Below are 27,197 nucleotides of genomic sequence, written 5' to 3'. Positions count from 1 at the left end.
ACAGCAGCAGCCCTTGTCAAACAATTATAAGGGGTAGAAACAAAAGTATAAGATAAGGATGCATTCCAGAGTATCAAAGAAGTTTTGAGTTTAAAAAAAACACCTAATACTTTACTGGGAAACTACCACATTTAATATAGGTAAATTGTTGTGTACTTCAAACATTTTCTTTAACTCTGTGCAGTTATCTCCCAGATAAATTAAAGGCCAGGAACCCAGATTGGTCTGATCCCACTATATCACTAACTGATAAATGATTAAAAGCACCTCAATAAGACTTTTAACATAAAAAAGAACAAAACTATGGAATACAAAATGAAATAAGCACTATCTCTATGCTGGCCCAGAACTGCCAAGTGGCTTTCCTTCCACAAAGTTCATGTCTCTGAGGTGGTGGTGTGTACAGTGTATGATCTACATCCTTCTAGATGCAGATCAAATCACCAGTGTACACTGTAAATATCTTATAGTTTTGTCAATTATCCCTCAGTAATGCCTGGGGAAAAATAAGTCCATGTCTCTAAGTCCTTGACTTTCGAAGTTCAAGGCTGCATAAAAAATAATTTGTACCAAGTGAAGATTAGTGACCGACTGCATCAGAGGCTTCCAGCTGGTCTTTAAACTGCTGTTGTAAGAGAACGAGTTGCAAGACAGCTTAGTCTCTTGTCCCCTGTGCTTTCGTGTCTACCTGAAAATGAGTTACTGAGCAGAAACCAGAAGCTGTTTCTGGAGGCCCTGCAGTGTTTTTGTTGACTGGTGTAATCTCTGTAGAGACCACCATCAATAGGGCTCCCCAGGATTCATTAAGTACCACTGGATGAAGTGAAGTGAAGTGAAGTCGCTCAGTCGTGTCCGACTCTTTGCGACCCTATGGACTGTAGCCCACCAGGCTCCTCCATCCATGGGATTCTCCAGGCAAGAATATTGGAGTGGGTTGCCATTTCCTTCTCCATAGGGAGATGGAAATCAAGGTTACACTTCGAGCTCTGCCTTGGCATTTGTCAGTTACATCCATGTGACTTCAAACAGGTTACTTGGCCTCACTGAGCTTCATCTATAAAATGAGGAGGTGGAGTTGCATGAATCTTTTAAAAAGGGCTTTCCTGGTGGCTCAGATGGTGAAGAATCTGCTTGCAATCCAAGAGACCAAGGTTCTATCCCTGGGTCAGGAAGATCCCCTGGTGAAGGTCATGGCAACCCACTCCAGTATTCTTGCCTGGAGAATTCCATGGAAAGATGAGCCTGGAAGGCTACAGTCCATGGGGTTGTAAAGAGTCAGACATGACTGAGTGACTAACACTTTTAGAAGAGATAATGTATGTGAAAGCACTTAGCATGCCTCTTAGTGCAGACAGTACCCAAAAAGTGTTTCCTCCGTATTAAACTGAGGCTGAAAAGTTCCAAGTTGTAACAACCACCACTATATTCAATAAACAAATATATGTTAATGGATCCTAGGTAGAAACCATGACGCTCAGATCCAGTCCTCAAAGAAGTAATAATTTATTAGGGGCAATAGGATATACTCAATCTTAATAAGGATGACTGCTCTTAAGTTCCAAAAAGGACCAAATTCAGTGGCAGTTCAGAGGAATAAGAGAAAATGTTTGGCTACAAGGAAAGTTGGAAGTATTCGTGGATGAAAGAACATTCGACCTCTTTCTAAAATTTCTAAAATGCTAGAAAGCTCAGATGTGAACAGGTGGCGACTAGATGGTTTGGGGAATGAATGGAGATGTGTGAGTGCAGTGTGTCTGCAGTCACCCAGTTTGAGCTGGGGAACAGGCCACAGAAAACCTCTTGAGCATTTGACTGGGGGCCATTAGCTTTTATGCTGTGAGCAACCAGGAGTTACTAGAGCTGAAATATAGCCCGGTGCTGTGTTGGAGCTAAACTGATTTCAAAATCCCTGGGAGGGCAGAAGGGCCACCAGAGGCCGAACAATCAGCACAGAGGCTCTTCTCCCTTGTGGGGAGGCCGTGGGACCAGCAAGTACGCAGGTGTGTGCCATAGACTAAATATATTTTGGGGCTTTTAGCAAGTGACTGTATAAGTTGATGACCTGTACTTAAGATGAGGAACAGGAACATATTATTACATTTTTTTTTTTAATGGGAAGGAGCTCTTAAATTTTTGAGCAAGGCCTGTTATGACCTGGCCTTAGAGTACAAAGAAAAGCCATGGAGAATGTGACATAGGCCAAAGATCTGAATTCAGGGGACAGTGAGAGCAGTGACAGAAGAAAGACACTGGATTGCATGAGTGAAACAGCACCAGGGTTTGGCCTTATTAATTGCAAGGGGTAAAGGAGAAAGTCCAGAACTGAAGTTTTAAGTCTGAGTGATGATGTGGTATCAGTAACAATAGAGTAAATTCATTTAAAAAATGTGTTTTCTTAAACTGAGTCATTTTGCTGTTTAAAATCAGTTCTGCTCAAGCCAGCAGTGTCAGTTCATCTGTCATATTTATATTTATAGCTTCATTTCTAACATAAATATTTTACAGTTCATCCTTAAGTAGTAGGAAAAATGAGGGGTTTCAACTGAAGTGGAAGACTCCGTCTTAGAGATTAAGTACGCCTGTCTGGTGACACTGCAGAATACTAAGCACACTGTTCTCACAGGCTGCAGGTACAGCATTTACAAAAGCGAAAGTTCATGTCTACACAGTTAATGTCATGTGAACAGTAAAAACAAGAAGTACAAAAGAAGCATTAAATAAAAGATTTTGCTTTTATTTAAAATAAAATGCATTTATACAGTCTTTAAACCATGGATTATTGAACAATACTGGTAATCTACCCCTCCCTGGCACCCTTTTGGGCTATATGAGCTAGGAATTTTCTGACTAGCACCAATGCAGGTTGTAACAGCGCAACAGACTAGAACATGGCCAGTCCAGGCATTAGAGTTAAGGACATTGTGGCAAATCATGACTATAATGAAGTCATTCTTAATTTAGCAGATATTAAAACTGCATATTAATTATATTTTAAAGAGCATTTAATTAATGCAAAGATGCTACATCTAAGCCATTTGCTAGTTGTGAGTAGATTTTTAAAAAACTGTACAATTTTATAAAATTTGTGTTTGTACATTAGTTACACAAAATGCATACTTCATAGACCTTTACTTCATATTGTAATGCAAAAGTTGCATATTTTAGGCAGACAGTGAATATGCTGGTGAATACTAAAAGTGTTGTAATACAATATGGTGTAAAAATAAAAACACAAGACAATATACATACATGCTTATTCAAGGACAAAAACAAACCAGGCATAACGACTAATAGCATTTTCCTTCAAGATCAAACAATAACATTATTAAATACCAGGCACCTTTTGTAGGCCTAATTTATTTTGGAGTTGGGAGGCGGGGGAACGGATGACAGATGGCTGCCAAAAGTAGGATATTTGAAAAATTATGAGGTCAAATTAAACATACATTAAAACACATGCATTAAACATGATAAATAGACTTCATATAGTTTAAGCCCTGGATAGCTTTAAAGTAGATGGCTTGAGTTTCTTACAGTTTGGCTAGCTTGAATCAGTGATGTTTTGTTCCTAACTTACCCACTACTTCAGTTTCAATTTCTGGCTCTAAAGACATGTGCCATATTCAAGTCCATACACTGTATCATGATAGCAGATTAATAGTCGTGCTTGTTAGTGCACATATTAACTGGTCTGGTAAGGCAAAAAAGTTTTCATGATAAAATAATGAATTTCAAGCTTACTTTATTAAGCAGCATATAACAAACAACAGCTTTTAAAGTTAAATAACTCTTATGGCCATGGAGTTTCATTACACAGCATTTCTGTTCACACCCAACCACTGGTAAGTTTGTAGAACATCTCTTCATCTAAACTCTCATTTTGGTCTTTTGCACGTGTTGAGAGAAATATGTAGCCACCAATGAACTCATGAACCACTTTGCAATCTACTTCAGTGCAAATGAAGGACAACCGTACTTCATCTGCAAACTCTACAGTGACCTAGAACAAAGACAGAGAACCATCAGTCCCTGCAGAAGTCCAGATGGCTGGGTCCAAGCGAGGCCACTAGACTTAAAGTCTGTCCTAATCAAAGAATACTCGCTGGTCCTCAAATTTTTTTTTTTTTAAACCCTAAACTAATAATGCCTTTGAGTCCAAAAGCATAAGTAGAAGTTTACTAGCCCCTCCCCACTCCTTTTTAGTTTTCTTGTTCTGAAAAGGAAGGCTGAATGCAAGGGGCTTAGGTCATTAAGTTCCCAAATGGTCTCTGGTGATTCAATTAATGAATGTCTCCCTTCAAGTCCTGGGAGAAAACCTATTTCCTGTGTTTAGCTATTTAACCTTTAGGTTTCATGTTTGAGTATTTCAGAAATACAAGATTCTATGAAATAACTGAAATCAGTACAACAAATCCAATGACCCTAAAACGAAGGACTTAGTAGGGAAATATTCTGTTTAAGTGAGAGTCATGTACTCCAAGGCGAGGGGTAGCATGGTGTGCCAGGCTTTAGAGCCCCAAGTATCCCAGTCTGAATCCTAATTCTCAGTGTTTGGTCATGGACAACGATGGCCTTCATTTGTATAGTGGGGATAATCCATCTACCTTGCAGGGCTGGTAACGTTTAGAAATAGGGTACAAATGTAAAACATTTAGTATCATGCTTGGCACAAAGTAGGCATTCACTAAAGGGTAGCTGCTACTGGTGAGTGGAAAGGGTTTATTCATTATAGAAAGACAACCTTAAAGATTAGGCAATATTGTAACATATTATGCTCTGAGAAGTATCTGGGCTACTTATAAAATAGGCAAGTTTAAGTAGGAAATGAACAACCAAGCATGTTTTATACTTTAAGAGGAAATGGCACAAAGAATCTTAAACATTTATAGGGCCTTTTCTTCTTAATTAATTCACTTTTAGCTGATCGACTATGTGTGTGTGTGTTCAAGCAGCATGGTTATAGCTTACCATTTTTATTTCCCAGTTTACATTCCACTGTTTCATGTTACTGAAACGCCAGGTTTTAATTGCATCTCCTGTGCTGGCATCCATCCTAATCAGTCTATTGTATGCAATTCCAATAAGTTCTTCTTTTTTGCCCCCTTGGAACCTACAGAATTAAAAACATAAATACATGTTTTAAAACAGGGGTGGTAGGGGGACATGTTGGTCTGTTTTTCTTGAAGATATGCACTTTTTAACTGTTAAAGTGCTATTCTTGCCTGAGTAAAAAGAGAAATGAAATCACTTTAAATTTTTGATGAAAAAATTGTAAGCACAGAAAATACATTCCAACATTCTTTAAATTTTACTGTGTAATAGGTTAATGGGTCTCAGTAGGTAGCTTTAAATGTTTAATTTCTAATTACATGAAGTCGATTAAGTAAGAAGGCACAGACTGAGGTTTACACATCGGTGCTTAGTAGAACCACTGACCTTGCAATAAAGTGTGTGATGCCGAATTCTGGTAATGATTGCCAAGCTTGAATAAACCTCATCTTGGCTTCAATTAAACTCATCTGAGCTACATTCTGATGGGCCTCCAAGATTCTTGCTGTTATCTAAACACGAGTAAACATCATATTTACTATTAGATATTATTCTTTCATGGTAGAATCAAGATAAAAAAATATTAAAACATTGAATTATGTGCCCCATGCCCCCAAATTATGTATTGCGAGAGATGAAAGTAGAAAATATCTGAAGCTACATTTGGGAATTTTAGTAAAATAATGACTTTCCAAACTAAACTTCAATATATAGTTTTTCTTAATTTTAGTTACATATGTCAAGAAACAATAAGTACTCGTAGGTTCATATAATTGTTGAGACTTATTCAAGTACACACACATATGATAGCACAAGTTCTAATCCTCACATACATGATGGGTTTTAAGTTCAGTACCAAGTTATCTGATCAGAATGAGTGCCTGCCATACAGGTTTCTAGAGCTAGAAATCACTGCAATGATTTAAAAATTTTTCTAAAGGAGTAATTAGAAAGGTTAGTTTTTAAATTTACTCACTTTGGGATGCCTATTTGCTCCAAGAGTAGAGGGAAATTAATTCATGAGGGGAGATTGTAGCTAGGGCTGTAAATATTTTTAATTCTTTCTTTTTTTTTTAAATATGGAGAACTTACCAAATCTCTTATATAGCCTGGCTGTAGATGGCAATGCGAGGAAAAGAAAAAGGAAGCAGAAAGAAAAAAAAGGCAATCAGAAAAAATGGCAATGAAGCAAAGAAAAAGTTGCGGTAACCTGCAAACCAAAATTCCAGCCAAAAACCATGCAAAAAAATTACTTTAGGTGGAAACCAAGCAAAGTAAATGCAAGCATGAAAATGAAAATGAGAAAGCAGCGATTACTTTCCATTTAGAATACTGAGAAACACTCCACATTATTTTAGATTGTTAAGTGTTACTAAAATTAAGGGTAGAAATTTGTAGGGAGAAAATTTTAAATGCAAATAACCTTTTCCCCTTCATGTACCAGTTCTTACTGATTAGGGTAAAGCTAATTATTTTAGTAGCAAGATAAAAAAAATTAATATTCAAAAGCCTTTAATCTTGTCTTATATTGAGTCAAATAATATGATCCATGCACAGCTTTTCAGAAAAAAGTTGAAGGCATTAAATAAGTGCAGTGACCATACTGTTTCTTTATTTACAGAAGAAAAGCAAACCCCTCAATTACCATCTTTTTTTTGCATCCTTTTTCCTGGAAGGGAAAATAAAAATATGCCATACACTACACTAGGAGTGGTGGCTACAAATATATCAGTTCATTTCAATTTGGATTAACATGGATAAAACGAAGAATAATTCTTTCCTCTAAAATGTAAAAATCCAGTTTGGGAGTCATAGTTATGTAAAAAAATATCCATAGCAAGTTTAATAGATCGTCTTGGGGAATTAAAATAGATTGTAACAAAGGCTATATGGACCTGAAGACTTTGTGCCCTGGTAGGGCTGAATGACCCCATGGCCTGCACAGTTTAGACCTACCTGACTCCTAAGTGCCACTGGATTATATAGTTTTAACAAATCCAATTACTGAGCCACTAAGGGCAACAAACAGTACAACACATGACATACAATAGCAACTAAACTCCTGCTTATCAGCACTTACTAGGTGTCAGGGCAATACTTGACTCAACCTCCTGGTTAGGGAAAGGAGAATTCAAAATGAATGTGCATTTGATAAGATGACAATGTGGAAGACAAGGCTAGAAAGCTCCTTAACCTCAGACCACACACATACTACCAGCCTGCCAGTTAAGGACAGCCACACATTCTCTGTCCTCAAGAGAATCTTCAGTTGACTTGTAGTCAAGAACTTACCAATAGAAAATTTATCTTTTTACAGCTAAACCTATCATTTTAAAGGCTTCTAGGAAAACAGTTCAGTACCTGTCTGACAGCTAAACTACCATTTGGCAATCTTCACAATTACAGTTTAATATCTTTTATTCCTAATACCTGATAGTGAAATGGTAAAACTGCTAAGATTTGAAACTATTCATTGACTTTGAAGGCAAATGAATCCACTTTTAGAAAGTCTCTTTATAAATAACTTAAAGATGACTTAACCTAAGAATTAAAAAATGAAATTAGTACTCGATTCACTTTCCCTTGTTAACTTACAATCTACATTCCACACAGCTCCAAGGGCATTTCCTCCATTCCTCACTACTCCCACATCGTATGACTATGGGATAAACAATTTCCATGTAGCTTACACAACTTCTGCAACTTAAAAGACAAATACTTGGTGATTAAACTTTTGAACATTTCCAGCTAAGGGATTTCAGACCCATATGATAAACACTGTATTTAAAGTTAAGAATTAACAAGTGTTCTGGGTATATCATTGGGCCTTTCTGTAACGTTTTAAAATTACTCCTTAACAAAGATAAAAATGAAACTAGATAAAAATGAAGTATTTATTTCAAAGTTCTTCTTCACCCCCTTCCTAAATTGGAGCCTTTTCCCTTTTATGGCATGATGCTGGGTATCGAGAATACTGGGGGCTATCCCAAGTGAAACTCCCCTGGCAAAGAACCTTTTGTGTTGGACTGAAGAACCATTTTTCTAAATAGCAATCCTTTTACGGTAGTCATTTCCAGAAAAGGAATTCTAAACAGAGGGAACAAAAGCAGTGAATTTCAATGAAAATTTACCAAACGTTGTCACATTATGCAAATCTGGCTTAGGTTTTGACTGTTAATGTTAAGAAAACACAATGTTAAACGTGGATTATAAACCACGAAAAGTTTATTTCCAAAGCTGGAAAGGTCCATTTCGACAGCAAGAAGAGTCATCAGAGATTTGGCTGGGAAATGCTGGCTGTGCTCTGTATCAGACTTACTTTATTTAAGGAATAAAATGGCATGAACTATGGAACACAAAGCAGTAAGACCATATTCAATTCCCTGAAAAGAATATCCTGTTAGCAGAGTGATTTCCTCAGGTGGTTTAGAATAAATATGCTCTCAACTATTCTACCTCATTATCCATCCTATTAAAATAATAAGACTTTTCTTAAATGACGAATTTAAACTGACTGAAAGTTATTTTTTTCCTTGTATTTTAACCCCCTGATACAAAATTAAGACTACCAATTAAAACTAAACAGTTGTGTTTAAGAGGGGAAACTAAAGTATATGTAGAAAAACGTTTACCTGCTTGTTTTTGTACTTTTTTAGATAGCGAGGGGACACCAGACATTCAGGATTTATATCAGTTGTGATCTGCTCTGGTATTAACTGAGGATCTGGATTTAAATGCTGCATCTTCAGAAAGGAAAGAATATTTTGAACTTCTAAGTTGTAAGAACTGTCTGCCATAGTCTTGCCTTTGGAGGCCAATCTGCAGGCTGCCATCCAGTGTGCATACTGTTTTTCCTGTGAAAAGAAATATTGAGGTTTGGAATCAATCACATGATAGATCCTTTGAGTATAAAATATAAGAATGAACGGTCAACTCAGTAAGGAAGCAAATAAAACCAAGGTTTACTTTTTTTTTGGCTGCACTGTGCACGTGGAATCTTAGTTCCCTGACCAGGGGATTGAACCCATGACCCCTGCATTGGGAGCACAGAGTCTTAACCACTGGACCCACCAGGGACATCCCCCCAAATTGAGGTTTATTTTCAATCAGAAAACTTACATTGTCACAACGAAGCCAGATTTCATTCATGCCCTCTGCAACCGGAATGAGGAGTTTAATGTTAAATTTTTGGCCTGAAATATTCACATCTGGGGTAACTTCACACCCTGTAGTTAAAAAAAAAATTATTAAAATGGTTAAATTTACACTTAAGAAATCCCAAGCCAATACAGGCAGTTCCCATTTTATGGTATGTTAACATGCTGATTTTGCTGTCATGGAATTTACAAATCAGGGAATTCTTTATGTTTGGTAATTTCGTTGGGGGTGGAGTGAAGACTAACTCACACCTAATATACAAGAGATGTAACTGCACAGAGTTTGTGGCCCTCACAATTCACAAAACTTGATTGAGAAGGAAAGAGTTCTATTAAAACAATATTATACAAAGAAAACTTGCACTCCGTTCCCACAAGTTTCACACATTATTTTAATATCATTTAGTTCTTTGAATCCTAAGTTATCAGGTTTTTTTTTTTTTTTTGATAAGTTTCTAAATGTACAGGGATTTAAAAATATCTTTCCGTAATAAAATTCTAAAGTGTGTTCTGGTCAGAATAAATGACTTTATGATGCCTTTTAAGAAAGGCACGTGTGTGGGGAGCCAGCCAGTGTGAGCTAGAGCCCTATATGAGGGCCTCCTCAGGGCCCACTGCTCCCTCACTCGGCTGCTCTGCCCTCCTATTGCCGTGTGCAAGGAAGACCAATGGCACAGGCTGCGGGGAGCACAGGCTCTCCAGATTTGCACAAAATGTTAGGAGTCCATCTGACACAGAAGGTAATATAAACTTATGCACATGGGAAGTCAGTATGAAAATAAGGGCATGCAGAATTTCACTTTACTGGCAAGTTTTCAGGAATACGTACATTCATGAACTGTAAAAAAAAAATCCCTGTAATCAACTCTGTTAACCATTAGTTTATGGCTTTATAGGAAAGAAAACAGATTTACTGAATGTATACCCAGATAGATAATGGGGCAATGGTCAGCCTAAATTAGTAACCAGTATAAAATAGTGAAGACGTGCTCTGTAAGCAGACAGATTGGGGTTCCAGACATTTCTTGACCACTTAATAAGCATATCATATTTACTTATGCCCAAATTCCCTGACCTTAAGCTCTATCTCACAGTGATGCTGTAAGGATCAGTAAGATAACGATTATGTCAAAGCTTCCTAAAGGGTATTCCAATTGTTAGTACTTAGTTCATGTCACCCTCAATGCGTGTTAAGACCATTGTGCAGACTCTGTGGGGAAGAATGCAGACTTGTTAGCAGGGCCTGCTGTTGCCTCTGTCCCTGAACTGGAGCAACTTCTCCTGACAAAGAAAGTACAAGCAACAAGATAATAAGCTTCTATGTATCTGAACAAATGTTTAAACTGTCATTTTTTCCCTCATCAAATAAATGTTTTAAGCAGCAAATGAAAGAAACAAACATTTTAGATAAAGGAGAGATCCTCTCCTCTCCAGAATTAATTTCAATCACAAATTTGATGAACTTTCCCTCCCTCTTTCTTTTTAGAATATTTACTTCACATAAATAGCTACCACATGTAAACTCCTACACAATCATTACAGACACTCAGGAAGTTGTGTGGCAATGTGTTTAACCTGCAAAGTTAAAACAAAGAGATGTTTGAAGATATACAATCTTTTCCACAAATTTCATTAATCATTCAAATATATTTCAAGTATGCAACTCCATAATAATTAGACCTCTTTTTAAAGTAAAATATCAAGAAAACTACAGGGATAGAGACAGAGAGAGTGGTAACTCAGGCACTAGAGCAGGCAGAGGCACTCAGAAGCCACATTTCAGTGGCTTCACGCCTCCTTGGCTACTTGCTTCCATGGTAACATGCTGGACCTCACTGCAACCCAATTACTAATCCTCTGAAATGTTAAATGCAAACAGCCCACTCTGAGCACAATCTTCAATCCTAAATCCCCTCAAATCTTTGGGAGACCCAATCCTGTGACCCCACAACTCTCTCCCCATTGGCTCCATGTTTCCACTTTTTCTCTGCAGTCCAGCCTGGACCCTGCTTCACTAGCTGTCATCTCCAACTCTCCAGACTCACCGTCTTTACATTATACACACTTCGCAAAACTTTAATCCTGGCTCAACCCAACCACTTACCTCTTACTTGCCTATGCTCTGGCTGCTGAGCACTCTAAGATGGGGGGGAAAAAAATCACAAAACTGAGCAGGTAAGTTTCACTAGAAACATGTAGATTCCCAATGTCAATCTGCCCCTTAACACTTGCAACCCTTCTGTGTTGACATCCTCAACAATGTTTCTTTCACATCTTCTCAGGCCTCCTATGCTACTCTCAGAGAACAATCTCACCTGTTATTTTTCCAAGAACATGAAAGCCATCAGAAATGAGGTCCCCCAACTTCCTGCCACCAAAGCAGATAAACCTGGCCACCCTCACTTCCACACAGAGAAAGGGTATCTCTCCTATCTGAGCAGGCAGAGTTTCCTATCATCTGTCAGGTACCTTGTTCCATCGCAGAGATCCTGTCCTCCCACCTCCCTGCCTTTCTACATGACAGTTCCATCAGCATTTAACTTCTCTTGAGTCTCCCATCTTAAACCATAAAACACCTCTCCATTTTAGGCCTCTCTCTTCTATTACTGCCCTCAGTCCTCCTTGCCTGTTACAGATGAGGTTCATCAAAAAGCTACCTTTGTTTCCCATCTCTATGCTCCCATGCATAAAAGCCATTGAAATCTGCTAAATCTGTTCTTAATAGAAGACACGAACCACCTCCATGTGGCTAAATCTTATGGAAGCTTAATCTTACTTTTCTGTAGCATTTGATACTATCGACTACTCTGTCCTTTAACTTTTATCATACCTCATTTCCATGGTCTTTCTAGATATTTTTTTTTGTTATTTATTTCCCTCGCAAGTTCCACCTCCTCTAATCTGCCCTGTCCCTTAACCATTGGTATCCTGCAGGGTCCTGCTCTCAGCCTTTTCATATTACAGACAACTACTACAAAGGCTGCGTCTACTATTAACTCACTGCTACCACATTGGTATCTGCAGCATGGATCTTACCCATGCTCCAAACAGATACACCACCAGCACCTCAAATTTAAAATAACCCAATTAAATTTAGCTCATCTTCCGCCCCAAACTCTGCTCTTATATATTCTCAATCTCAGTATTACCCTATCCACCCAACTGCACAAGCCAGGATCAAGACACTTCTCCAGCCTCTCCTAGGTCAATCATCCAGTCTACTGACTGAACATCCTGAGAATCTAACAAAGTTGTGCCCTTTTCCCATCCATGCTGATATGATAAGTGTAACCTGGATCAGTATCACTACTCTAAAATTACTCTGCTACACTGCAGCCAATGTAAGGATGATAAAGCTTATCGTATTCATAATCCTTCAGTGTCACTTCATTGCTGCCAGTTTAGAAAACAGTCTCCTTAACAACTTTATCCTCTAACTCCTGCCGTCACCTTTCTTGTTAGAAGGAATGGATTCAGCAGCTATTAGGGAAGGATTCATCCTCTCCGCTTCAACTCCATACTCCAGAAGCATGCCCCTCACCCACCCCCCACGTGACTGCGATGATTTTTCCCCATGCAATTTTGCACATCAGTCTCTTTTACCAACTTTCCTCCTTCCTTTCATGGATTGCAATTTTTTTTTGGATCTTAACTCCAATGTTATTTCCCCTATTAAGCTTCCCCTAATTCTCTTCAAAATCACTGAAGAGTGATACAGCATCCTTACCTCTTTGTTCCTTTGACCTACTGCTTACTTTTTAAAGTACTACTATTGCCCAAATTGTAGTTGTTTATTTCCTGACATTCTCTGACATCTTAGGGATGTGACTATAATCTTCTCGCTCGTGACTCTAGTACCTGGCACAGTGGGTGACATGGGTGACCAGTCAGCATCTGCTGACCTGCATTTTTTAGAAATGTGCATTTTAGATATCTTAGGGGCCTTAGAAGGAAATGGCAACCCACTCCAGTGTTCTTGCCTGGAGCCTGGTGGGCTGCCGTCTATGGGGTCACACAGAGTCGGACACGACTGAAGTGACTTAGCAGCAGGGGCCTTAGAGAGCATCTAGTCCAACACTCTCATTACTCAGAGGAAGATACTAAGGTCCTGACAGTTATTTTTCCAAAATCACAGGGCTTGTTTTGTGGCAGAGCAGAACCTAGGCCATTTGATTCTTAGGCTAGTGCTACCCTTGTCAGTGTGACGTGCTAGAAAAGTACGCCTTTGGAAAGACGTGGGAGAAGAAGGATTAGGACACCCTGTAAACTGTTCTCCATCCAGGACTTAACTTCTCGGTCATACAGAGAGAAGAATAAGGACGTAACAGGGACAGAGAAGATAGGGTCCAGAAGACAGATGAAAACTCCAAATTGAGAGTGGATAATCGGAGTGGATCCTGGGCAGCTTGCAAGGGAAACAAGAGGACAGCTGCAATGTATTCTGAGAGTAACAAATAATGGTAAGATCCAAAAGTTAAAACTCCTGACCTAGGGAGAAAGGCAGTGAGTCTAACTGGAAGTTTTAGGAAAATAACAGAATTTCAACACATGGGAATAGCATCTTCTACCCCAGAGCGGAGGTGTTTCTATTTATTAAATGTGGTGGTGGTTTAGTTGCTAAGTTGTGCCCGACTCTTGAGATCTCGTGGACTGTAGCCTGGCAGGCTCCTCTGTCCATGGGATTCTCTAGGCAAGAATACTAGAGTGGGTTGCCATTTCCTTTTCCAGGGGATCTTCCCAACCCAGGAATCGAACCCGGGTCTCCTGCATTGTAGGTAGATGATTTACCAACTGAGCTATGAGGGAAGCCCCTTATTAAAATGTATGTAACTATAAATGGGCTTCACAGGTAGCGCTAGTGGTAAAGAACCTGTGTGTCAATATAGGAGATACAAGAGACGTGGGTTTAATCCCTGGGTAGGGAAGATCCCCTGGAGGAGGGCAGGGCAACCCACTCCAGTATTTGTGCCTGGAGAAGCCCATGGACAGAGGAGCCTGGTGGGCTACACTCCATAGGGTTGGAAAGAATTGGACACAACTTTGCACACATGCATGTAACTATAAAGCAATAGTTCACAGATGACTACTAGGCAGAAGAGAGATAGGGTAGAGATTTGGACATTTTGTTGAAATATACTAAAAATATTCTAATACACAATGTACTAAAAAAATAAAGAATACAGATCTACAGATGTAACTCCAGAGCCCGGAAACACTTAAATCCTTTCCTAATTGCCTCTCCAACCCCTTAAGTCAATTGGGAATTCATCTGACTGGAATGCAAGAATGCATCTGATTGGAATCTCAGTCTCACTGGAAATGAGTCTGGAAAATGTACTTTAGTCTTCCAGCCTCTGCTATAAGAGAAGGCCAGTAAAAGGAGTGTGAACAGTAAGAAGCCAATGTGTACTGCATCCTTCAGCACACAGTTGGGGACCAAGGGTGTGGTGAGTGCTGTGTGAGCCTGTAGGAGAGCAGTTCTCAGGGGTACGGCTTCCTAGAGGAAGTGGTGTCTAAACTAGAAGTGAGCTGGCAGCTTTAAGTAACATCACTGCAAGTGAGAGGCTCATAGGCAATCTGCAAGCACAGCTGAAGGCTGTGTAGAGAGAACCAGAGCAAGGGGCAGCAGGACATCCTCCAACTGCAGAAGAACCAGGCCAGCCAGGAGAGGAAATGCTCCTCCCCCTGAACCAACGCATCCAACAGATTTTCGAAAGAGGTGAAGCAGCAGCATGAAGAACAAACAGAAGTCACTAAACCCCAAATGAAGCTGTAACTCCAAAGACCTGAATGGGGGAAAAAAGACCAAAACCAGCAGCTCTGAGCCCTCGGCCATGTGCTCAAATACTAGCCCCTGTTCTAAGACAGCTGTGGATCTATAGAGGTAAGAGGAAACCAGCGAGATTTAGGCTGTCAGCTAGGAGGGAGCCTCAGAGGGCTCCTGGGGCTGCCCTGGGAGCCAGGATGAGAGAAGTGTCGAAGACAACAAAATTGTGCAGGAGAGAGGTGTTGGGAAAGGGGAATAACTCAGTTAAAACCCTGCGGTGGCTAACCCACTGGTGAGTCAGAAAGCCAAGAGACTGGGGACTTGAGCTGAACCAGCTGGTTACCTGTTAAGGTGAGGAAGAGGAGCAGGATGCTGATGATGAAGGGAGACAGCAGTGGAAACTGGGAAAGGACTATAGCAGAGATGAGAATGAGGCAGAATCTGAAACAGATATGTGGGCAGCTCCTGCAGAATGAGAAAACCTACATGTCCTCATGCTAAAGAACAGAAAAGGGACGCCACAGATTTACTTGGGATAAAGTAGAAGCACACCCTTCATGCAAGGCCTGCACAGAGATTAGAACAAGATATTCATGGGAAACTGAATAATGAACTTAAAAAAAAGTACCTAAAGGAGCAAAAGGAACTGCTAAAAGCTTTATCCCCCAGGAAAATGAAGTTTAGTGAATATTAGCTAATAGATATTCTACCATCAATACGGTCATTCCAAGGCTTTCCTTACCTCTTAGGTTCATCTGATGAGCTGGTGTGCCACTGGATTCTTCTTTGCTCTTATAACAAGAAATAGATGTATCTTTAAAGGTACACCAATACTGCTTATAACCTTTTAGAGTCAGCTTTTTTGGCCTATGTGTCGAACAGAATTAGAAGGGGGAAAAAAAACACTTTTGAAAAAACTTTATCAATGCTATGTTTTAGCAGCAAAATCTCACAATGTCAAAAGTCTGAGGCCAAGTTTTATATATGCTGAGTTCAGTTCCCTTTCGTCTTGTGTGTTATACTCAGTGTTGCTGTTATTGGATTTTCCCCTTCTTCTCAATCTGCTCAGGAGATATTACAGTGAGTGGGCAGAAAAAGACCCGAAGGATAACATTCCAGTATTTCTGTCAGTTGTAGCTGTCCCGATCACTAGCAGGTCACATGGAAAGGACAGGAAAGTAAAAGTGAAGGAAATGTCAATAATTGGAAGGTTCCTAGGTCCTGTAAGTACCTGCAGGTTCGTGGTGTCCGCAGGGCTGCCTCTAGAACCTCTCTAAACAGGCAAGTTTGCCTGGCAAGTCTAAAGTGCGCGAAGTGCTTATCGTGGTGACTTTCACTTGCCACTCCAATGCCAAACATGAAGCATGGGGAAGAGAGGATAAGGAAAAGTGTAGGCAGATGAAAAAGCTGGGGAAAAGGAAAACAAAGTGGAGGTAGGGAGCAGCATCTGAAATCAGGTCAGTGGCTTAGAAATGTTACTATGTGGAGCTGTTTTATGTTCAGCTACAATAAATGGTTTATTCCAGAGCTTATATTCCACATCACCTCCTTTCCTCTTTCTGCCTTAATGCCTAGCTCTCTTGATTCTGCGGAGTATGACTAGACCAACCATTTAAAAATCTAGGTAAGATACTCTAAAATCTTGTTGTAAAATATCCCATGAACAAATGAATAGAATCCAGTAAATTCTGGGGCTCTGAACAAGGAAATAACCACTGAAAATAGCAGTTCATTATGTACTGCTTTCACCCAGACAGGACGCTTTATATGAACCGTATGTTTCAGAATGTGCATGATGCAATCCATCAAAGTTACACAATCTCCTCCCTGACTTAAGTAAAATATTTATCAGATAAAACAACTTAATAAGTACAGGAATTTCAATTTTGTAAAGGTAAAATTTTTTCGCATTATAATTTAGTGCTCATATAACCGGCAAATGCTTTTACAGATGCATTTGCCAGTCACATACATTTCAAGAATGCGAACATGACTATAAAACTGACATTTATTTATTAATATTTGGAATTCCTTCTCTTTTGTACTTACTTGAAAACTTTAATATAGTCAGCAAGTTCAGGAATGGAAGTGATGTCACCCTAGGAGAAGAATGAAAACATTTTTTTCTCACTTTAAAAAAATTTGAAACTGTTTAGCATCTGATATTAAGAACCAGCTTGTTCAATAAACAAGGAAAATTACATAAATTACAGATTATAAAGATTTTAAAGGTATCATATACATGGTCATATAGTACAAAGGCATTTTCAAATGGCATAAAAAGCTATTAAAAACTTGATCAATACAGCGATTTAGACAACCCACAAGAATGCAGTGCTGATTCTAATATGGCTAAAACTGTTTCTAGCTGCATACAGAAATTTTCTGAATCATAACAGTCCTGAGAATAGTGTTTCTTCTGTAATAACTAATATCTAAGCATTTAAAAATTTTACTGAGATCTATTTCCTCTTCTTTAATATTTCAAATTTGGAGATCAATAAACGGATTTTACCACGGCATGAAGTTAGCTTTTCCTCTGCAGAAGCGTTCTCCGACTGCTTGTAAGAGAACGTGCAGGCTGTACCAGCAGAAGGTCTCTCTCTATTGTGCTGGAAGCACTGTAGACTAAACAGGACTAATGTAAAAAACTTCCCTGAAAATTTCTGGAAAATCTGTGTCTGTATTCTCTAAAGCATTAAGTATTTCTCTATATGTCCCAAACACTTCATGAAAACCGAATTCCATAAAAAGGTATAAGCATCAGACTAAACTAATAGGTAAAAGATTCACCCTACCAAAATTGTTGATGTTTTTCCCCCTTCCAAAGTAATCTCCAGGTCTGAAAGGGCAGCATCAACTTCATCAACTTCTTTGTCGCTGTTGTTCAGATGATTCTCTGACGTCATGATTGACAGCTTATTGATATGATACTAAAACCAGAAGTGACATTTTATTTAAATGATTTTTCTAACTATGAATTTTAAAGTGAGATTATTGAATGCCTTTTGTCACCTAATCTGAAAGTCTCCCAAGAATTAGAAGGATAGAAAAATGATGGTCATGGCACCTGAAATCAGTGTCCTAAACCTGCTAATAAATCTTTACTCAAAAAAGGAGGATTTTTTTGACAAGCACAAATGAATTCAGTTTAGGAATCCCTAGGATTTAGAGTTAACGACTCTTCCACTGAACTCTACACGAGCAGTGCCTTTTAACTGTCCCACCCCGCTGCAGTATTCCATGTCTAGCACGCAAGCTAGAAGCAACAGGTACTGGATGAATGAACAGAATATGCATAAGGTCTTCTGAATAAATGCATTAACACTGGTTACCTTATCTTACTACTATTACTACTTACTACTGCTGGGTACTATTACCCTGCAGCGGGAAGTCAGTTATCGCCATTATGTTGAAAACTAAAGTTCCACTGCCCCCCACCCCCATCTTCAATTCAATGCTGAAAACCTAATTTACATTGTCATTTATACATAAGAATAAACATGTTTATATGTGAATACATACACCACCCTTGACACACATGAATACTCACATATACATATATGTATATACATAATGAGTAGTGATAAGTCCTCCTATATGCATATAAAAAAATCTTTGGGTGTAGAACTAGTCATGATTTTAAACACACTTGGATAAATGGTTTAGAACAAATATTAATGATTAGATACTGATGCTAAACTTAAGAGGTTTTATACAAAGTTAAGCTGAACTTTTAAATCACTTAATTATCTTTCAGAGCACTAAATAAGTAGCAATCTATATTTCTTAAGGATTCATTCACCAAATACAATCTGTTCATGGGAACAATTAGTAAACTAATGCTGAAGCCAAGTATCTAATTAACTAATAGAGGCCAATCAGTTCAGTTCAGTTCAATCACTTAGTCGTGTCCGACTCTTTGCGACCCCATGAACCACAGCACGCCAGGCCTCCCTGTCCATCACCAACTCCCAGAGTTCACTCAAACTCATGTCTATCGAGTCAGTGATGCCATCCAGCCATCTCATCCTCTGCTGTCCCCGTCTCCTCCTACCCCCAATCCCTCCCAGCATCAGACTCTTTTCCAGTGAGTCAACTCGTCGCATGAGGTGGCCAAAGTATTGCAGTTTCAGCTTTAGCACAAGTCCTTCCAATGAACACCCAGGATTGATCTCCTTTAGAATGGACTGGTTGGATTTCCTTGAAGTCCAAGGGACTCTCAAGAGTCTTCTCCAGCACCACAGTTCAAAAGCATCAATTCTGCAGCGCTCAGCTTTCTTCACAGTCCAACTCTCACATCCATACATGACCATGGGAAAAACCATAGCCTTGACTAGACGGACCTATAGGTTCCTCTATTTTAAGATTTAGTGAATTAATAATGATTAGTCTCTAACTATGGCTTCCCTTGTGGCTCAGTAGTAAAGAACCCGCCTGCCAATGCAGGAGACACAGGTTCGACCCCTGGGTCGGGAAGATCCCCTGGAGAAGGAAACGGCAACCCACTCCTGTATTCTTGCCTGAGAAATCCCATGGACAGAAGACTACTGCTGGGCTAGTCTATGGATTACAGTTGGGCTACAGTCTACGGGATCACAAACTTAGCGACTAACAACTACTCTCTGGCTCTATCTTCAGTTGTGCTGAAATGAGATCCTTATAATGGTAGAAACTTTCATATTCACAAACCATGGAAAAGGAGGTAGGTTGAGGCTCTCAGGCAGTGGTCTCAAACATCAGAGTATAATAAGAAGCATATGGAGAGCTGGTTAAACATAGAGATGCTCAGGTTCAGCCTCAGAAATTTTGACTCAGCAAATCTGGAGTCCAGCCTGGGTTCCAGGCTGCTAAGTGCCTTAGATGATCTGATGCAGAAGGTCCTTATGAGTTATGCTGGAGAAATCCTAGCTGTGAATGGGACTGGTCATAAAATTCAGCTTTGCTTTCAAATGTGCATGGGGCATCTGTTAAATGTTACAATACATCACTGGACCTAAATGCTTAAAAAACAGTGTTACTAACTTTTCTAACTTTTCAAAATCCACAGCTTCTTACTTTGAAGTACTTTGTTTCTTTTTATTACTGTAGATTTATTTTACACAAGGAACCAGAAGCTCTAATAAGAATAGTTCAGGGTGCAGCCTATGTCTAAAATAAAAAATACTAGGCATCTCCATGCCATATTTTCCGAGTTTCCCTCTTCTTGTGCTGGATGGCTTCCAAGAGGCTTTGGGTCAGTCTCTGGGAAGGCTTCTAACAACTCAGGGGATTTGTAGCCCAAATTTCTCTCACTGAATCTAGATTCTAAAACGGTCCAGAGAAAGCTATGCTTTGGGGCACTCAGACTCCATGAATTAAAATCCAGCATTCTGAGGTGTTTTTCTACTGAATCGAAATGGAATATCTAATGTTTACTGGATGGGGTGGGAGCTGGGGAAAGCTGCAGAATAGTCCTATTTCTGTGACAATATGACTATGTGTACACTCATTCAATAACTATTTTTTGAACACCTACTATGTGCTGGGCACTGTTGGCTTTTTTTAAAAAATGAAATAATATATAAGAAAAGCTGTGGTTTTCTCCATATACATTTTACAAGTTTTCTTAGTACTTTGTCATCAGCAAAATTTTCCCTAGAGAATTAAAAGCCCTTACTCTAAATGGGAAAAATGTAGAGACAATGCTGTAACCAAGTGAGATATTTTCCAAAAACTGTTACAGAATTTAATTCAAGAAATTCCTCAGGTGGCCTTAATGATCCAGAAACATAAAGTTGTAACTGATTAAGCAAGTCTTTAGAAAATAAATAATTAAACCAATTCATCTGTCATTCATTTTCTGTCTGGGGTTCATTTTGATTTCCCTCTTTTAGAACGTAAACAAAGAAGAAATGAGCTGTTCTTCCTCTCGAAAAAACAATATTGTGAGTCTTAACTGAGAAACTTTTCTGGGTATGTAAAAGCATTTGGAAGATGGAGAGCATTTTTATTTGTGTTCTAATGAAGAAATTAAATCACTGTTAAAGTAAAAGACATTCAAAACTAAACGTTCTTTTTGCTTATAGTACTCAAAGAACATCAACTTAATCAGAACTTCATGTGAAAATGGAATTCCACCATAATCCGAGAACACTTAGATATCTGAAATGATTCATCTGCAAAGATTAATCTAGTGGTCAGTCAGACCTCAGTGTCTCTAAGAATGCGGAACTGTGGGTGCTATCCTAATATTACTTTACCAGAGGGGAGATCAGTGGACATTAATTTCTTAGTAAGCCCTACTATATTTCTGAAATAGGTGGTATGCAAGATCCACATTTGGAAAAATACTAGTTTAACGTTGGTTACTTGCTTCTTAAGGAACTGTCATTCTAAAGACTTATTTATGTTTAGTTTTACTAGTCTATTAAAATTTTATCATCTTAAAAGGTATTCATTTCTGCCACAGCCCATTTTACAAATATTACCATTCCCAGTTATTTATGAAGTTATGCAAGGCTTCATTTCAGAAATCTGATTTTTAATATGGATTTTATTTCCAGGGAAAAACTGGATAGTTTTAAGCTAATATAGATCTGGGGGTCAGAGGATATAGAAAAGTAACTATTTAAGTATACCACTAAACTCTTACATAAGACAAAAAAAATAAATTCACATATTTTGCCTTCTAAGTGTCTATTCACTTTCTACATAGCAAAAAATAAAACATTATATCAAAATACTACTGGAATTACTATGCCACTTTACCATGTAAATAATCCCCTACCCATTCCCCTTTAAAGTCTAATTTACCAATACTCTTCACTACCTGCAAGGCTGCAAACATCATCATTTCTTCTTCGGTGCATTCAATTTCTTCCAAGAGAATAGCCCATTTGGCCTGCTCATAAAGCTGATTGATTCTGATTGCATCATACTGCAGCAAAAAGAGACACAATTCTCTTGTAATATGTTACCTTTAACATTCAGTTCAGTTCAGTTCAGTTCAGTCGCTCAGTCGTGTCCGACTCTCCGCGACCCCATGAATTACAGCACGCCAGGCCTCCCTGTCCATCACCAACTCCCGGAGTACACTCAAACTCATGTCCACAGAGTCGGTGATGCCATCCAGCCATCTCATTCTCCGTCGTCCCCTTCTCCTCCCGCCCCCAACCTTTCCCAGCATCCTTTAACATTAGCAATAAGGAAAAAAGCTACCCTTAGGGTTATACATATCTATATACACCATCTCTAATTTTTCATTAAAAAATGGCATTAAAATATGCCAATAGATTTTTACATATTCAGTATTAGAAGTAGATTCTGTATGTTATTTTCCAGGGTAATAACCATTAGGTATACTAGCCCTTAACAAAAGGAATTTAACTTGAAGACATTAAAGTAAGGCAGAACTGACTGCTTTTCAGTACTGTTTTGCAACTTACACTAACATGTCATAATCACAGAGTAAATTAATTATCTCACGGAACATCTTGCTTACTGTGGAAATGCATACCCAGACAAAGTAACAAGTCCTTGGAAACAGTAATTATTTTAAAACTTCAAAATAAAGGGCGCACACACATTTGTGGAAAAGACTTACTTAAGTGTTACTGAATTATCCAGTTATATCAATAAAAACCTGTAGTAATATATCTTAGAATAGTAACAAAATGCATAGCTCCCTCCTACCCCATACAAATGTAACTATGTTCCTAGAAAACTTTGGCTTTACCAAAATTAGGTATGATATAGCCTAAAAAAGAATTAAAATGATTTTTTATAATTCTATATACATTTTAGTATTGTACAAAATATTATTTAAACACATAATTTAAGATGATAAATACATAGATTAAAATCTAGGCTACAATCTTGACATAAAAAGTATGAGAGGCAGACAAGAGAAGTCCCCCCCCGTAGGATGATATGAAAGCAGAAGATCCAAACCTCTGTGTCATATGTTTTCTGGAGGAAACACTCCAGATTTTATAGCAAATTTACACCTTATCAGAAAAGCACAATATTTCAGTAGCAGAGATGATGACAACCACTCGACAGTAAAAACATATTAGAATGTTTGGCTGTGAAACTGAGAGAAATGTAGACTTAAAAAGAATTTTTTTGAAGCAACATCTGGGATATATAATTAGAAATTTGGAAGTAATGGAATAGGTAATCTTTCAGAAAACTTTTCTTCTACCTGAAGTAGAGGTGAAGAGAGGTTAAAAAACATAAACTAACTTTACCAACTCTGTAGTAAATACAAACCATGGAATACAGTATGGAGGTTCCTTAAAAAACTAAAGATGTAGCTACCATATGATCCCGCAATCCCACTCCTGGGCATATATCCAGAGAAAAACATGGTCAAAAAGGATTCACGCAAGCCTATGTTCATTGCAGCACTGCTTACAATAGCCAAGACAGGGAAGCAACCTAATATCCATCAACAGAGGAATGGCTAAAGAGGATGTGGCCCATTTATACAACGGAATATTACGAAGTCATTAAAAAGAATAAAACAAGGCTTCCCTGGTGATCCAGTGGTTAGGAATACGCCTTAAATGCTGGGCACACTAGTTCAATCCCTGGTCCAGAAGATCCCACGCACTGCGGAGCAGCTGAGCCTGTGCACCACAACTACTGGGTTTGTGCGCTCTGGAGCCTGTGCTCTGCAACGAGAAGCCCGTGCGCCACAACGAGAGACCAGCCTCTGCGTGCCAGACTAGAGGAAGCCCACGCACAGCAGCAAAGACCCAGCGCAGCCGAAACTAAAACAAAATGAATAAATCTTTAAAAAAAAGTGAAATAATGCTATCTGCAGCAACATGGAGGAAACCGAGATTGTCATCCTGAGTGAAGTCAGTCAGACAGAGAAAGAAAAGTATGGTATGATATCGCTTATAAGCAGATTCTAAAAAGAAATGATACAAAGAACTTACCAAACAGAAACAGACAGCCTTACAGAACAAACTTATGGTTACCAGTGGGGAAGAGTGGCAGAAAGAATAGTTAGGGAGTTCGGGATTGACATGTACACACTACTGTATTTAGAAGTTATAACCAAGAAGGACCTACTGTACAGCACAAAGAACTCTGCTCAATATTACCTAACAATCTAAATGGGAAAAGAATTTGAAAAAGAATAGATACATGTATAACTGAATTACTTCATTATACACCTGAAACTACCACAACATTGTTAACCAACTATATTTCAATATAAAAGAAAGTTGAAAAATACAAATCAACCAACAATTCAATTATCTTAACAGAAAAGGGTTTAGTTATGCTTCCAACCTACTAAAACAATAGACTTCTTTAAAATACCAGCAATTGTGTCCAAAGTTTTGAGTTTCTAATATTATATTCAAGGCTTGCTATCCATATCCAAGCAATTCCTTACCCCACCAACTTCCAAGAAACAAAGAGAAACAAAAAGAGATCCCTCTAAACCCTCGGTACCTTTGGATTCAAATCAAAAAAGCTGTAATACTTGAATCGGAGCAGCAAGGCCTCATTTTCCTTCACATCCTGTTCCATGAGAGATCTTGAGGAATCAAGCCACCTGGACAAATTAACAAACACAGTGGAACAGAGCAAGACAGAATTAATTTTCTACCTCTATGTAGATAAAGAAATTCTTAAATTGTATCTCTATCTTAAAACTTACCCTTGGTTGGGAGGGATAAATTAGGAGGCTAGGATTAACATATATACACTACTATTTATAAAACAAGACAACCAACAAGGACCTATTATACAACTGTATTCAGTCACACATACAGACGGACACACACACGTGCATATATATGAAACGGAACTGCTGTGCTGCACAACTGAAACATGATATTGTAAATCAACTATGCTTCAACTAAAAAAAACCTTGTAATTTGCAACAGCAAAACAACAACAAAAATAAAACAAAAACTTACCCTTGGTTGATTTTTGCTTTGTCAAGAAGGGCTTGAGGTTTGAACATTTTCGCCAAGATTTCTGGTGATGTTATCGGCTGACTGACAGCAAGTATACCAGGGTTGCCTTCTGACAAAGCACTGTCACCAAACCATGCAGAAGTTGGTGACAAGGGGCTTCCATCATGAGCATCGTAAGTAGGGGTCATTGTTTTACTATAAAGTCCTGGGCTTGAATATATACTTCCTAATAAATAATGTGAAAAATAGGTTGTAAGTATGAAGTATAGTTATCTTAGTTTTCAGTAATACATGCTATAATGATGTCAAATATACTGTGAAACACAAACTTCGTTCTGGAAGGAAAAGCTTTAGTACATTATTTTACCTGCCTTAGAAACACATGAAGTTAACTTTACTTGAATAGCATTAAGAACATGTAACAATAAGGTCAAAAATATAATTAAGCTGGTAGAAATTCTAGGGAAAACAGTTCAAGAGAGTTAGAATAAGTTAAGGATATTGCTGAAGCAGACAGACCAACACTTTTGCTTTTTAATTGTGCCAAGGCTCACCTTTCAGAGGGCCAATGTAAAGAACATCAGTGCCTATAGGAAAGGAAAGAAAGGAGTTCAGAAGGTAAAGGAAAGGCAACAATAGAAGACAGAAACAAAGAATGAAAATGAAAAGAAAATGGGAAAAGGAAAACAGATTTTTCCTAACTGCGAATCATAAACTGAAATAAATATTTTAAGTGAATTTAAGAGTAAAGAACCTTAGAAGCTATAACCTAAAATGAGCTTTTTTCAACTCAAAACAATGAGGTTGTGCTCTTGACATGTGTTTAGTGACAAACATGTATATTTATCACCCTCTGAAATCACCATACCCTGTTTTAAGACAGCTCAATGTAACTGAATAAATTCACATAAATTAAGATAATAATTTTATGTTGTTTTTTCAATGAATAGTTGAACTGGCTATAACAGTTACAAATAAAATATTAAAGCAAAAGGATATATAAATTTTGCCCTAGAAAGAGGCTAACAAAAGTGCATTTTATATTTAATCCCCTGAAGTTACAGAGATATTATCTTTTTAATCTTCAGCTTCCTCAGTGTTAAAGGGCTAGGCATACTTTTTAAAAATACTTCTTTTAAAAAAAGAGGCTACATTAAAAAAAAAAACAATTGTTGAATTAGTCCACTGATGGTCTATTCTCTGTCATTTAAACTATAAAAACTGAGATTTGATTAAGACTTAAAAAAAATTCAGAATGACATTAAGCAAAAGCATCCCCTTCAAAGTTCCAACTCTGTTAATATATTTTATTCTGTAGTAATAATTTTTAAAAAGAAAATGTGTAAATGGGTGTCACATTGTTAAATGGATGCTGTTAATGAAATAGCTGTTTTCCTTACCTAATTTAGGAATATGCTTAGGAATTTCTTTCCTGTCATCTCTAACTATACACCACCCATAAATACAGAATGACAGAAACAACTACCCATGAAAAAGTGATGGTGAGGCTAGAGATGTTTAAAGTTGTCAAGACAGAGTCTAGGAAGAGAACATAAAAAAAATAAAAAAACAACAAAACAAATGGCTGGATGGCATCACCGACTCTGTGGGCATGAGTTTGAGTGAACTCCGGGAGTTGGTGATGGACAGGGAGGCCTGGCATGCTGTGATTCATGGGGTCGCAGAGAGTCGGACACGACTGAGCGACTGAACTGAACTGAACCCCAGGGTTATCTGATGTGATACCTCTAAATGTGTTCTCCCAATGAATGCTAAAACAATTTGTAGAATGTGAACACGTAGAATGTGAAGAAACAAAGAAGGCTGTAATGTTCCCTTTTAGCCTTTGAGGAAGAACACTGGAATATTTAGCTGTAAAGTAAAGAACCTTAAAATACAAGGGCATTGTGTGAAAGAGTTACTTATAAAAGGGCTGAGAACAATACTCCAGCTCAATTGGGCAAAGGATAATTCTGCTACAGAGACTATATATGTAAATAAGGTGTGGAAATGAAACGTCTTTACGAAGTTTCTAAAACAAAATATATTCCCCTACATTACGCAACACCTAATAGAATCAGCCATTAAGTCGATTCCTTTCCTTCTTATTTACCTATACTTTGTATAATCTACATTCCGTACTTTCACTTCATTTTCCCATTTGTTGTGAGGCAGCCTACAGTAATAGCTCATGTAGGTGTTCTCAACAGTCTTATTGTCGTCACTTGAGAGGAGCACACTGAGGCACAGAGAAGTTCATATTATTTGTCCAATGTCAAGAACTATTAAGTTGCAGAGCCAAGT

General features: G+C 38.2%; 1 protein-coding gene across 6 annotated transcripts in view; it reads right to left on the bottom strand.

Moving 5' to 3' along the window:
• Positions 1-3,654: 3,654 nt before the first annotated feature.
• FERMT2 (FERM domain containing kindlin 2) overlaps positions 3,655-27,197 on the bottom strand; it is an 80,098-nt gene continuing 56,555 nt past the window's right edge. The window contains exons 5-18 of one of the 6 annotated variants that reach the window (XM_055436949.2): positions 25,448-25,480; positions 24,894-25,119; positions 24,424-24,526; positions 21,785-21,892; positions 17,772-17,906; positions 17,023-17,072; positions 15,716-15,840; positions 9,169-9,275; positions 8,682-8,903; positions 6,695-6,718; positions 6,142-6,162; positions 5,437-5,561; positions 4,969-5,110; positions 3,655-4,000 (exon numbers count right to left, since the gene is read on the bottom strand). In XM_055436949.2, coding sequence (XP_055292924.2) covers positions 3,827-4,000; positions 4,969-5,110; positions 5,437-5,561; positions 6,142-6,162; positions 6,695-6,718; positions 8,682-8,903; positions 9,169-9,275; positions 15,716-15,840; positions 17,023-17,072; positions 17,772-17,906; positions 21,785-21,892; positions 24,424-24,526; positions 24,894-25,119; positions 25,448-25,480 — 1,595 coding nt within the window. In that variant the 3' untranslated portion in view covers positions 3,655-3,826. The remainder of the gene's footprint in view (positions 4,001-4,968; positions 5,111-5,436; positions 5,562-6,141; positions 6,163-6,694; positions 6,719-8,681; positions 8,904-9,168; positions 9,276-15,715; positions 15,841-17,022; positions 17,073-17,771; positions 17,907-21,784; positions 21,893-24,423; positions 24,527-24,893; positions 25,120-25,447; positions 25,481-27,197) is intronic. The other 5 variants (XM_055436950.2, XM_055436951.2, XM_055436952.2 and 2 more) reach the window with 5 other exon arrangements.

The sequence above is a fragment of the Moschus berezovskii genome, chromosome 9 (assembly GCF_049115385.1).
Source record: "Moschus berezovskii isolate FMDL1 chromosome 9, NW_MosBer_1.0, whole genome shotgun sequence".
NCBI classification, from domain to species: Eukaryota; Metazoa; Chordata; class Mammalia; order Artiodactyla; family Moschidae; genus Moschus; species Moschus berezovskii.
The sequence above is the reverse complement of the archived record's forward strand: the minus strand, read 5'-3'. Positions and strand labels throughout refer to the sequence as shown.